At 42.1% G+C, this 13816-nt stretch overlaps 1 protein-coding gene across 1 annotated transcript in view; it reads left to right on the top strand.

Moving 5' to 3' along the window:
* The first annotated feature begins 691 nt into the window (after positions 1-691).
* Positions 692-13816, top strand: part of LOC127923520 (heat shock 70 kDa protein 14-like) — a 40808-nt gene continuing 27683 nt past the window's right edge. The window contains exons 1-7 of the mRNA XM_052507569.1: positions 692-824; positions 1115-1195; positions 3226-3308; positions 5276-5324; positions 9569-9671; positions 9856-10051; positions 13173-13334. Of these exons, the coding sequence (XP_052363529.1) occupies positions 768-824; positions 1115-1195; positions 3226-3308; positions 5276-5324; positions 9569-9671; positions 9856-10051; positions 13173-13334 (731 nt within the window). The 5' untranslated portion in view covers positions 692-767. The remainder of the gene's footprint in view (positions 825-1114; positions 1196-3225; positions 3309-5275; positions 5325-9568; positions 9672-9855; positions 10052-13172; positions 13335-13816) is intronic.

The following is a 13816-nucleotide window of genomic DNA, read 5'->3' as shown; positions in this document are numbered from 1 at the left end:
ACTATAGAGGATCTCTACTACACAACAGAACCAACTGAATGTCTAACTATAACTAACTATAGAGGATCTCTACTACACAACAGAACCAACTGAATGTCTAACTATAACTAACTATAGAGGATCTCTACTACACAACAGAACCAACTGAATGTCTAACTATAACTAACTATAGAGGATCTCTACTACACAACAGAACCAACTGAATGTCTAACTATAACTAACTATAGAGGATCTCTACTACACAACAGAACCAACTGAATGTCTAACTATAACTAACTATAGAGGATCTCTACTACACATCATAACCAACTGAATGTCTAACTATAACTAACTATAGAGGATCTCTACTACACAACAGAACCAACTGAATGTCTAACTATAGAGGATCTCTACTACACAACAGAACCAACTGAATGTCTAACTATAACTAACTATAGAGGATCTCTACCACACATGATTCCTACATGTTTATTATGAATCCCAGCCCCAATCCCTCCAGGAGGCCTTTTGGTAGGCCGCCATTGTAAAGAAGAATACGTTATTAACCGACTTGCCGAGTTAAATAAAATAAAAAACAGCAGCAACTCTCCGGTACCTGCTGCAAACTACGTCAGCTGACGCCAGACCTCTTCTGATTGGTTTCAGTAAACATCTCCGATTGGCTGAATATCGAGTCAGTTCCTGCAACGTTTTACTCTGATTGGTTTAAAGTCAAATGAACTTTAACCTTGTTGGTGGTTCAGCTTCGCAGTGATTTTTCAACAAGCATGGCGGCCATAGGAGTACATTTCGGCTACACATGTGCCTGTGTCGCTATTTTTAAGGTATTGTTGCTGCCTGTAGTAACGTTTTTGGCGGTGGGACTAGTCTCTGTTTTCAGTTATGAAGCGATATATTCAGGAGGTCCGGAAAGATCCGGTTAAACATGTTTTGACAATGAGTTAGTTACCGGTAAATCTAGACAATGTTAGAAATGGAGTGAATGAGTTGGCTACCGGTGTTAACCATCTAGTAAACTAACGCTAAAACAACTTGCTTGGCTTTTAGAGATGATGGTTGTTGTTATCGGTCAAGCCAGGATGGGAGGATTTAGACAGTGTTGTGTTTTGTTCAGGATGGCCGAGCGGAGGTGGTCGCCAATGACGCCGGAGACCGAGTCACTCCTGCCGTGGTGGCTTACCGAGACACGGAACAGGTATCACACGACGACCTAACATCACGTTCAACTATTACATCTGATAAATATTTGTATGGGACCAATACCATTTGGTCGGGATAACAAAATGAACATTCGCGGAGGCGGTTTTTGTCATCGCAGGAAGCTGTAGGTTGTTGTTGCTCTGGTCTGAACATTAACATGAGGTCATGGTTTTGTAAGTACAAGGACCTTCTTCTTTCATATCGGCGATAAATAATCCAGGTTAAGTTAATACACACCTTTCATAAGGTTAGTGCTCCCACACGGACACATCTCCGTGTTAGTGCATGTTTCCAGAAAAGAGATGGAGGTGTGACCTACAAATTAATTTAATTATTATTACCATACAAACATGTATTCTACCTTAAGCCTTCAAGCCTGTTTAGAAATAGGTCAATGCCCATTTTTAGACAAAAGTAGCTCTTTACATTTACATTTAAGTCATTTAGCAGACGCTCTTATCCAGAGCGACTTATCAAAAATATAAATGCAACCATTTCAAAGATTTTACTGAGTTACAGTTCATATAAGGAAATAAATTAATCAGGCCCCAATCTATGGATTTCACATGACTGGGAATACAGATATGCATCTGAGTTACCTTGTTTTTAAAAGGTAATGGGGGTGGATCTCCACCCCAGGAAGCACGAGGTCTTTTGTTTTGTTGGTCCTTTTGAACCAATCACCTCTTTTGGTGATGTTTTACAGGTGGTAGGCTTACCACAGATGGGCTTCATAAAATCACATTTCAGGCAACACTATAGGCTACACCTCAGTAAGCATGGACAGGTAGCGATGTGTTTTTGTGTAGTCTGGACCTGCCTTGAGTTCCACAGACATTGGTTTTTGCTCCAGTCTGGACAAAATCTGTTAAATGACTTAAATCAAATAACCAATCATAATGTCTGTTTGGTTGAGATTTGGTGCGGTGTAGTCCGGTCTTGATTTCATACCTCCACGGACGTTGATTTCTGGTCTGGACCAAATATGAACCAATCACTGGTGTCTTTGTTTGGTTCAGATTTTGTCCAGTATGGACCAGCATTGATTTGGCCAAAACACAGATGTCTATAAATGACATGTTTTCAACTTTCATTCAAAACCAAAAATGAGCCCCCCCCCCCGATGTTGAAACATTTTTCAACGTCCTAGAAAATGTATTTTAAAGGTACGTAAAATGTCTTTTCACCTTTTTAATTCGGAGACTTAATTGAATCTTACTTCAACGTCTGGAAAATACTTATTTTTACACGTCTTTGCAATGTAATTCTGCTTACTGGGCTTATTCTAGTTTTGCTGGGAGCACGTTTTTGAGTCTCGCCTTGGTCGGCAATTGTGTTTGTCCGTAGCTTATGCCTACCCATACCCTAACCCCACCGTGGGGCACTCTGTTCACAATGTTGACATCAGCAAACCGCGACCAGTTCTCAACTCTCAGACGTCGAGGGATGGAAAAACCACATGTGCCTGTTTCATGAGCTGAAATAAGATGCCAGAAATGTTACATTCACACATTATCTCAAATGTCAAAATGATGTTTACATCCCTGTTAGTGAGCTTTTTTCAGTCTGTCATAAAACCTCTTTGTGGGGGAAATGTGTTCTGATTGGCTGGGCCTGGCTCCCCAGTGGTTGACTAATTTCCTTGTATGAACCATATCTCAGTAAAATTGTTGCATGTTACATTTTATATTTTTAAGTATAATTAATATTATTTACCTCAAACGATAGAGAAACCTGTTATTACTGTGGTGGTGTACAGAGCATGTAGGATCATATCTCTTGTCATGATGTCCTCCCTCTGTCATCTCACACTGTAACCCTCCCTCTGTCATCTCACACCCTCCCTCTGTCATCTCATCTCACACTGTAACCACACTCCCTCCCTCTGTCATCTCCCATTGTAACCCTCCCTCTGTCCTGTCCTCCCTCTGTCATCTCACACTGTAACCCTCCCTTCACCTCCCTGTTCAATCCGTCTGGCCTATCCTCCATCTGCCTCCCTCTCATCGCTCGCTCTCTCTGCAGATAGTAGGGATTGCGGCTAAGCAGGGTCGTGTCCGAAACGCAGCCAACACTGTGGTTAAAGTCAAACAGGTGCTGGGGAGGAGGTGAGTGTCTGTATTACAGTTGAAGTTGGAAGTTTACAAACACTTAGGTTGGAGTCATTAAAACTAGTTTTTCAACCACTCCACAATTTTCTTGTTAACAAACTATAGTTTTGGCAAATCGGTTAGGACATCTACTTTGTGCATTACAAGTCATTTTTCCAACACATGTTTACAGACAGATTATTTCACTTGTAATTCACTGTATCACAATTCCAGTGGGTCAGAAGTTTACATTCACTAAGGTGACTGTGCCTTTAAACAGCTTGGAAAATTCCAGAAAATTATGTCATGGCTTTAGAAGCTTCTGATAGGCTAATTGACATCATTTGAGTAAATTGGAGGTGTACCTGTGGATGCATTTCAAGGCCTACCTTCAAACTCAGTGCCTCTTTGCTTGACATCATGGGAAAATCAAAATAAATCAGCCAAGACCTCAGGAAAAAAAAATGTAGACCTCCACAAGTCTGGTTCATCCTTGGGAGCAATTTCTAAACACCTGAAGGTACCGTGTTCATCTTACAAACAATAGTACACAAGTATAAACACCACGGGGCCACGCAGCCGTCATACTGCTCAGGAAGGAGACTCGTTCTGTCTCCTAGAGATTAACGTACTTTACTGCGAAACGTGCAAATCAATCCCAAAACAACAGCAAAGGACCTTGTGAAGATGCTGGAGGAAACAGGTACAAAAGTATTTATATCCACAGTAAAACAAGTCCTATATTGACACAACCTGAAATGTCAGCAAGGAAGAAGCCACTGCTCCAATACCGCCATAATAATATATAATAATATATGCCATTTAGCAGACGCTTTTATCCAAAGCGACTTAGTCATGTGTGCATACATTCTACGTATGGTTGGTCCCGGGAATCGAACCCACTACCCTGGCGTTACAAGCGCCATGCTCTACCAACTGTGCTACAGAAGGACCACTAAAAAGCCAGACTACGGTTTGCAACGACACATGGGGATAAAGATGGTACTTTTTGGAGAAATGTCCTCTGGTCTGATGAAACAAAAATAGAACTGTTTGGCCATAATGACCATGGTTATGTTTGGAGGAGAAAGGGGGATGGCTTGCAAGCTGAAGAACACCATCCCGAACGTGAAGCACGGGGGTGGCAGCATCATGTTGTGGGGGTGCTTTGCTGTAGATGGGACTGGTGCACTTCACAAAATAGGTATCATGAGGTAGGAAAATTATGTGGATATATTGAAGCAACATCTCAAGACTTCAGTCAGGAAGTTAAAACTTGGTCAAAGCCCTGACCTCAATCCTAAGAAATTTGTGGGCAGAACTGGAAAAAGCGCGTGTGAGCAAAGGAGGCCTTCAAACCTGGCTCAGTTTCACCAGCTCTGTCAGGAGGAATGGGCCATAATTCACCCAACTTATTGTGGGAAGCTTGTGGAAGGCTACCCGAAACGTTTGACCCAAGTTAAACAATTTAAAGGCAATGCTACCAAATACTAATTGAGTGAATGTAAACTTCTGACCAACTGGGAATGTGATGAAATTAAAGCTGAAATAAATCATTCTCTCTACTATTATTCTGACATTCCACATTCTTAAAATAAAGTGGTGATTCTAACTGACCTAAACAGGGAATTGTTACTTGGATTAAATGTCAGGAATAGTGAAACTCAGTTTAAATGTATTTGGCTAAAGTGTATATTAGCTTCTGACTTCAACTGTATGTTCCCAATGTTCTAGAGAACTCAATGAACTGAACTCATGTTGTTGGGTTAGGGAGAATGAACATGTTGTTGGGTTAGGGAGAATGAACTCATGTTGTTGGGTTAGGGAGAATGAACTCATGTTGTTGGGTTAGGGAGAATGAACTCATGTTGTTGGGTTAGGGAGAATGCACTCATGTTGTTGGGTTAAGAATGCACTGTTGTTGGGTTAGGGAGAATGAACTCATGTTGTTGCTTCCTCCCTTTTTCCTCTCCTCCTGTCGGCAGTTTTGAGGATCCTGAGGTGCAGACGCATAAAGCTGAGAGTAAATGTCCTGTGAGTTTTCAACCCTCTACCCCCTATTAGACTCTCAGTGATTAACCCTCTACCCCCTATTAGACTCTCAGCCATTAACCTGGTATACCTGTCTCTATTAGACTTTCAGTGATTAACCCTCTACCCCCATTAGAGTCTCGGTGATTAACCTCTACCCCATTAGACTCTCAGTGATTAACCTGGTATACCTGTCTCTATTAGACTCTCAGTGATTAACCTCTACCCCCATTAGAGTCTCCCATCTACCCCCATTAGACTCTCAGTGATTAACCTGGTATACCTGTCTCTATTAGACTTTCAGTGATTAACCCTCTATACCCCCATTAGAGTCTCTGATTAACCCTCTACCCCCATTAGACTCTCAGTGATTAACCTGGTATACCTGTCTCTATTAGACTCTGGGCAGTGATTAACCTGGTATCCCTGTCTCTATTAGACTCTCAGTGATTAACCTGGTATACCTGGCTCTATTAGACTCTCAGTGATTAACCTGGTATCCCTGGCTCTATTAGACTCTCAGTGATTAACCTGGTATCCCTGGCTCTATTAGACTCTCAGTGATTAACCTGGTATCCCTGGCTCTATTAGACTCTCAGTGATTAACCTGGTATACCTGGCTCTATTAGACTCTCAGTGATTAACCTGGTATACCTGTCTCTATTAGACTCTCAGTGATTAACCTGGTATACCTGTCTCTATTAGACTCTCAGTGATTAACCTGGTATACCTGGCTCTATTAGACTCTCAATGATCAACCCTCTACCCCTATTAGACTCTCAGTGATTAACCTGGTATACCTGTCTCTATTAGACTCTCAGTGATTAACCTGGTATACCTGTCTCTATTAGACTCTCAGTGATTAACCTGGTATCCCTGGCTCTATTAGACTCTCAGTGATTAACCTGGTATCCCTGTCTCTATTAGACTCCCAGTGATTAACCTGGTATCCCTGTCTCTATTAGACTCTCAGTGATTAACCCTCTACCCCTATTAGACTCTCAGTGATTAACCTGGTATCCCTGTCTCTATTAGACTCTCAGTGATTAACCTGGTATCCCTGTCTCTATTAGACTCTCAGTGATTAACCTGGTATACCTGTCTCTATTAGACTCTCAGTGATTAACCTTCTACCCCATTAGACTCTCAGTGATTAACCTGGTATACCTGTCTCTATTAGACTCTCAGTGATTAACCTGGTATACCTGTCTCTATTAGACTCTCAGTGATTAACCCTCTACACCCTAATAGACTCTCAGTGATTAACCTGGTATACCTGTCTCTATTAGACTCTCAGTGATTAACCTGGTATACCTGTCTCTATTAGACTCTCAGTGATTAACCCTCTACCCCTATTAGACTCTCAGTGATTAACCTGGTATACCTGGCTCTATTAGACTCTCAGTGATTAACCCTCTACCCCCATTAGACTCTCAGTGATTAACCTGGTATACCTGGCTCTATTAGACTCTCAGTGATTAACCTGGTATCCCTGGCTCTATTAGACTCTCAGTGATTAACCTGGTATCCCTGGCTCTATTAGACTCAGTGATTAACCTGGTATACCTGTCTATTAGACTCTCAGTGATTACCCTGGTATACCTGTCTCTATTAGACTCTCAGTGATTACCCTGGTATACCTGTCTCTATTAGACTCAGTGATTAACCTGGTATACCTGTCTCTATTAGACTCTCAGTGATTAACCTGGTATACCTGTCTCTATTAGACTCAGTGATTAACCTGGTATACCTGTCTCTATTAGACTCAGTGATTACCCTGGTATACCTGTCTCTATTAGACTCAGTGATTAACCCTCTACCCCCATTAGAGTCTCGGTGATTAACCCTCTACCCCCATTAGACTCTCAGTGATTAACCTGGTATACCTGTCTCTATTAGACTCTCAGTGATTAACCTGGTATCCCTGTCTCTATTAGACTCTCAGTGATTAACCTGGTATACCTGTCTCTATTAGACTCTCAGTGATTAACCTGGTATCCCTGTCTCTATTAGACTCTCAGTGATTAACCTGGTATACCTGTCTCTATTAGACTTTCAGTGATTAACCTCTACCCCCATTAGAGTCTCGGTGATTAACCCTCTACCCCCATTAGACTCTCAGTGATTAACCTGGTATACCTGTCTCTATTAGACTTTCAGTGATTAACCCTCTACCCCCATTAGAGTCTCGGTGATTAACCCTCTACCCCATTAGACTCTCAGTGATTAACCTGGTATACCTGTCTCTATTAGACTCTCAGTGATTAACCTGGTATCCCTGTCTCTATTAGACTCTCAGTGATTAACCTGGTATACCTGGCTCTATTAGACTCTCAGTGATTAACCTGGTATCCCTGTCTCTATTAGACTCTCAGTGATTAACCTGGTATCCCTGGCTCTATTAGACTCTCAGTGATTAACCTGGTATACCTGTCTCTATTAGACTCTCAGTGATTAACCTGGTATACCTGTCTCTATTAGACTCTCAGTGATTAACCTGGTATACCTGTCTCTATTAGACTCTCAGTGATTAACCTGGCTCTATTAGACTCTTAATGATCAACCCTCTACCCCCTATTAGACTCTCAGTGATTAACCTGGTATACCTGTCTCTATTAGACTCTCAGTGATTAACCTGGTATACCTGTCTCTATTAGACTCTCAGTGATTAACCTGGTATCCCTGGCTCTATTAGACTCCCAGTGATTAACCTGGTATCCCTGTCTCTATTAGACTCTCAGTGATTAACCCTCTACCCCTATTAGACTCTCAGTGATTAACCTGGTATCCCTGTCTCTATTAGACTCTCAGTGATTAACCTGGTATCCCTGTCTCTATTAGACTCTCAGTGATTAACCTGGTATCCCTGGCTCTATTAGACTCTCAGTGATTAACCTGGTATACCTGTCTCTATTAGACTCTCAGTGATTAACCTGGTATACCTGTCTCTATTAGACTCTCAGTGATTAACCTGGTATACCTGTCTCTATTAGACTCTCAGTGATTAACCTGGTATCCCTGTCTCTATTAGACTCTCAGTGATTAACCTGGCTCTATTAGACTCTTAATGATCAACCCTCTACCCCCTATTAGACTCTCAGTGATTAACCTGGTATACCTGTCTCTATTAGACTCTCAGTGATTAACCTGGTATACCTGTCTCTATTAGACTCTCAGTGATTAACCTGGTATACCTGTCTCTATTAGACTCTCAGTGATTAACCTGGTATACCTGTCTCTATTAGACTCTCAGTGATTAACCCTCTACCCCCTATTAGACTCTCAGTGATTAACCTGGTATCCCTGTCTCTATTAGACTCTCAGTGATTAACCTGGTATCCCTGTCTCTATTAGACTCTCAGTGATTAACCTGGTATACCTGTCTCTATTAGACTCTCAGTGATTAACCCTCTACCCCCATTAGACTCTCAGTGATTAACCTGGTATACCTGTCTCTATTAGACTCTCAGTGATTAACCTGGTATACCTGTCTCTATTAGACTCTCAGTGATTAACCTGGTATACCTGTCTCTATTAGACTCTCAGTGATTAACCCTCTACACCCTAATAGACTCTCAGTGATTAACCTGGTATACCTGTCTCTATTAGACTCTCAGTGATTAACCTGGTATACCTGTCTCTATTAGACTCTCAGTGATTAACCCTCTACCCCTATTAGACTCTCAGTGATTAACTTGGTATACCTGGCTCTATTAGACTCTCAGTGATTAACCCTCTACCCCCATTAGACTCTCAGTGATTAACCTGGTATACCTGGCTCTATTAGACTCTCAGTGATTAACCTGGTATCCCTGGCTCTATTAGACTCTCAGTGATTAACCTGGTATCCCTGGCTCTATTAGACTCAGTGATTAACCTGGTATACCTGTCTATTAGACTCTCAGTGATTACCCTGGTATACCTGGCTCTATTAGACTCAGTGATTACCCTGGTATACCTGTCTCTATTAGACTCAGTGATTACCCTGGTATACCTGTCTCTATTAGACTCTCAGTGATTACCCCTCTACCCCTATTAGACTCAGTGATTACCCTGGTATACCTGGCTCTATTAGACTCAGTGATTACCCTGGTATACCTGGCTCTATTAGACTCAGTGATTACCCTGGTATACCTGTCTCTATTAGACTACCTAACACTGTTCTCAGTGATTAACATGTCTGACTACTTAACACTACGTTATGAGTGATATTGTGTAATAGAGAATCTGATGATGATGTGTTTCAGGTTGTCAACAAGGGAGAGAAGCCAGTGTATGAGATGACTGGAGAGATGACCAGACATGTGGCTCCCCAAGATGTTGCCAAGCTGATCCTACACAAGATGAAAGGTTAGATTAGATGAAAGGTTAGATCCCAGATGATTGACTGGGCCTAAGCAATATGGTAGCCTATCAGGGAGCAACTTAAAACTATTGTCAAACTACATCCACATGTGAAAACATGTCAGTTCTCCAGCAGGGGGGGGGGGGCAGTACTACAGGTCCTCCCTCCCATCTATTGTTGTTTCCATAGAGACGGCTCAATCGGCCTTGGGCGCTGATGTCACAGAGGCTGTCATCACTGTCCCCTTTGAGTTCGCACATGCTCAGAAGGCGGCGTTGAGGGCGGCTGCGGAGGCGGCAGGGTTCCGTGTGTTGAGGCTGATCCACGAGCCAGCTGCTGCTCTACTGGCCTACGGAATCGGACAGGACTGCCCCTCTGGGAAGAGGTACACACTACTCCTCCTCCTTGTGTATGAACTACAGGTCGACCGATTTTTATTGGAGAACCAAAAAAAAGCCGATACTGAATTAATCGGAAGATTTTTACATGTGTGTTTGTAATAATGACAATTACAACAATACTGAATGAACCCTTATTTTTAACTTAATACATCTATTTAAGTCTCATAAATAATTACGTGTTCAATTTGGTTTAAATAATGTAAAAATGCAGTGTTTGAGGAGAAAGTGCAATATGTGCCATGTCAGAAAGCGTTTTAAGTTCGTTGTTCAGAACATGAGAACATATGAAAGCTGGTGGTTCAATATTCCCAGGTAAGAAGTTTTAGGTTTTAGTTATTGTAGGAATTATGACGCGTCTACTATTTCTCTATACCGTTTGTATTTCATATACCTTTGACTATTGGATGGTCTTATAGGTACTATAGTATTGCCAGTCTAATCTATTGGATGGTCTTATAGGTACTATAGTATTGCCAGCCTAATCTATTGGATGGTCTTATAGGTACTATAGTATTGCCAGTCTAATCTATTGGATGGTCTTATTGGTACTATAGTATTGCCAGTCTAATCTATTGGATGGTCTTATTGGTACTATAGTATTGCCAGTCTAATCTATTGGATGGTCTTATTGGTACTATAGTATTGCCAGTCTAATCTATTGGATGGTCTTATAGGTACTATAGTATTGCCAGTCTAATCTATTGGATGGTCTTATAGGTACTATAGTATTGCCAGTCTAATCTATTGGATGGTCTTATAGGTACTATAGTATTGCCAGCCTAATCTATTGGATGGTCTTATTGGCACTATAGTATTGCCAGTCTAATCTATTGGATGGTCTTATTGGCACTATAGTATTGCCAGTCTAATCTATTGGATGGTCTTATAGGTACTATAGTATTGCCAGTCTAATCTATTGGATGGTCTTATAGGTACTATAGTATTGCCAGTCTGATCTCTGGAGTTGATTGGCTTGAAGTCATAAACAGCGCTTCAAGCATTGCTAAGAGCTGCTGGCAAATGGAAAGTGCTGTTTGAATGAATGCTTGTGAGCCTGCTGCTGCCTACCACCCTCAGTCAGACTGCTCATAATAAACACACAGAAATATGAGCCTGCTGCTGCCTACCACCACTCAGTCAGACTGCTCATAATAAACACACAGATATGAGCCTGCTGCTGCCTACCACCACTCAGTCAGACTGCTCATAATAAACACACAGATATGAGCCTGCTGCTGCCTACCACCACTCAGTCAGACTGCTCATAATAAACACACAGAAATATGAGCCTGCTGCTGCCTACCACCACTCAGTCAGACTGCTCATAATAAACACACAGAAATATGAGCCTGCTGCTGCCTACCACCACTCAGTCAGACTGCTCATAATAAACACACAGAAATATGAGCCTGCTGCTGCCTACCACCACTCAGTCAGACTGCTCATAATAAACACACAGATATGAGCCTGCTGCTGCCTACCACCACTCAGTCAGACTGCTCATAATAAACACACAGAAATATGAGCCTGCTGCTGCCTACCACCACTCAGTCAGACTGCTCATAATAAACACACAGAAATATGAGCCTGCTGCTGCCTACCACCACTCAGTCAGACTGCTCATAATAAACACACAGAAATATGAGCCTGCTGCTGCCTACCACCACTCAGTCAGACTGCTCATAATAAACACACAGATATGAGCCTGCTGCTGCCTACCACCACTCAGTCAGACTGCTCATAATAAACACACAGAAATATGAGCCTGCTGCTGCCTACCACCACTCAGTCAGACTGCTCATAATAAACACACAGAAATATGAGCCTGCTGCTGCCTACCACCACTCAGTCAGACTGCTCATAATAAACACACAGAAATATGAGCCTGCTGCTGCCTACCACCGCTAAGTCAGACTGCTCATAATAAACACACAGAAATATGAGCCTGCTGCTGCCTACCACCACTCAGTCAGACTGCTCATAATAAACACACAGAAATATGAGCCTGCTGCTGCCTACCACCACTCAGTCAGACTGCTCATAATAAACACACAGAAATATGAGCCTGCTGCTGCCTACCACCACTCAGTCAGACTGCTCATAATAAACACACAGAAATATGAGCCTGCTGCTGCCTACCACCACTCAGTCAGACTGCTCATAATAAACACACAGAAATATGAGCCTGCTGCTGCCTACCACCACTCAGTCAGACTGCTCTATCAAATCATAGACCTAATCATAATAAACACACAGAAATATGAGCCTTTGGTCATTAATATGGTAAAATCTGAAAACTATAATTTCGAAAACAAAACGTTTATTCTTTCGGTGAAATACGGAACCGTCCCTAGTTAATATTGCCGGCTAACATGAATTTCTTTTAACTAAATATGCAGGTTTAAAAAATATATATTTCTGTGTGTTGATTTTAAGGAAGGAATTGATGTTTATGGTTCGGTACATTTGTGCAAAGATTGCTTTTTTTTTCTCGGCAATGCACTTTTGTTAAATCATCACCCGTTTGGTGAAGTTGAAGTAGGCTGTGATTCGATGATGAATTAAAAGGTATTGATTATATATATATATATATATAATATATATGCAACGCAGGACAAGCTGTTTAACCCTGTAATATCATCAACCATGTGTAGATAACTAGCGGTTATGGTAAGAGTCAACCATGTGTAGATAACTAGCGGTTATGGTAAGAATCAACCATGTGTAGATAACTAGCGGTTATGGTAAGAATCAACCATGTGTAGATAACTAGCGGTTATGGTAAGAATCAACCATGTGTAGATAACTAGCGGTTATGGTAAGAATCAACCATGTGTAGATAACTAGCGGTTATGGTAAGAATCAACCATGTGTAGATAACTAGCGGTTATGGTAAGAATCAACCATGTGTAGATAACTAGCGGTTATGGTAAGAATCAACCATGTGTAGATAACTAGCGGTTATGTTAAGATGGATTTTATATCAAAAGTTTAATGCTATTAATCTGTCAACCTCTAGTTGTGTGTGAACTGGTGTGTGTGTGTACTGGTGTGGGTGTGTGTAGCCATGTCCTGGTGTATAAACTGGTGTGTGTGTGTGTGTAGCCATGTCCTGGTGTATAAACTAGGTGGGACGTCTCTGAGTGTGACGGTGCTGCAGGTGAATGGTGGAATGTTCCGGGTTCTGAACACCCACACAGACCACAGCATCGGAGGAGAGAGCTTCACAAGCGCCCTGGCACAGCACCTGGCTGCAGAGTTCAAACGGTAACACACACACACACACACACACACCTGGTGCAGAGTTCAAACGGTAACACACACACACACACACACACCTGGTGCAGAGTTCAAACGGTAACACACACACACCTGGTGCAGAGTTCAAACGGTAACACACACACACACACCTGGTGCAGAGTTCAAACGGTAACACACACACACACACCTGGTGCAGAGTTCAAACGGTACACACACACACACCTGGTGCAGAGTTCAAACGGTAACACACACACACACACCTGGTGCAGAGTTCAAACGGTAACACACACACACCTGGTGCAGAGTTCAAACGGTAACACACACACACACACACACCTGGCTGCAGAGTTCAAACGGTAACACACACACACACCTGGTGCAGAGTTCAAAAACGGTAACACACACACACACCTGGCTGCAGAGTTCAAACGGTAACACACACACACACCTGGTGCAGAGTTCAAACGGTAACACACACACACACACAC

The sequence above is a fragment of the Oncorhynchus keta genome, unplaced genomic scaffold (assembly GCF_023373465.1).
Source record: "Oncorhynchus keta strain PuntledgeMale-10-30-2019 unplaced genomic scaffold, Oket_V2 Un_contig_29970_pilon_pilon, whole genome shotgun sequence".
Lineage (NCBI taxonomy): Eukaryota > Metazoa > Chordata > Actinopteri > Salmoniformes > Salmonidae > Oncorhynchus > Oncorhynchus keta.
Note: the sequence above shows the minus strand (reverse complement) of the source record. Positions and strands in the feature narration are given on the sequence as shown.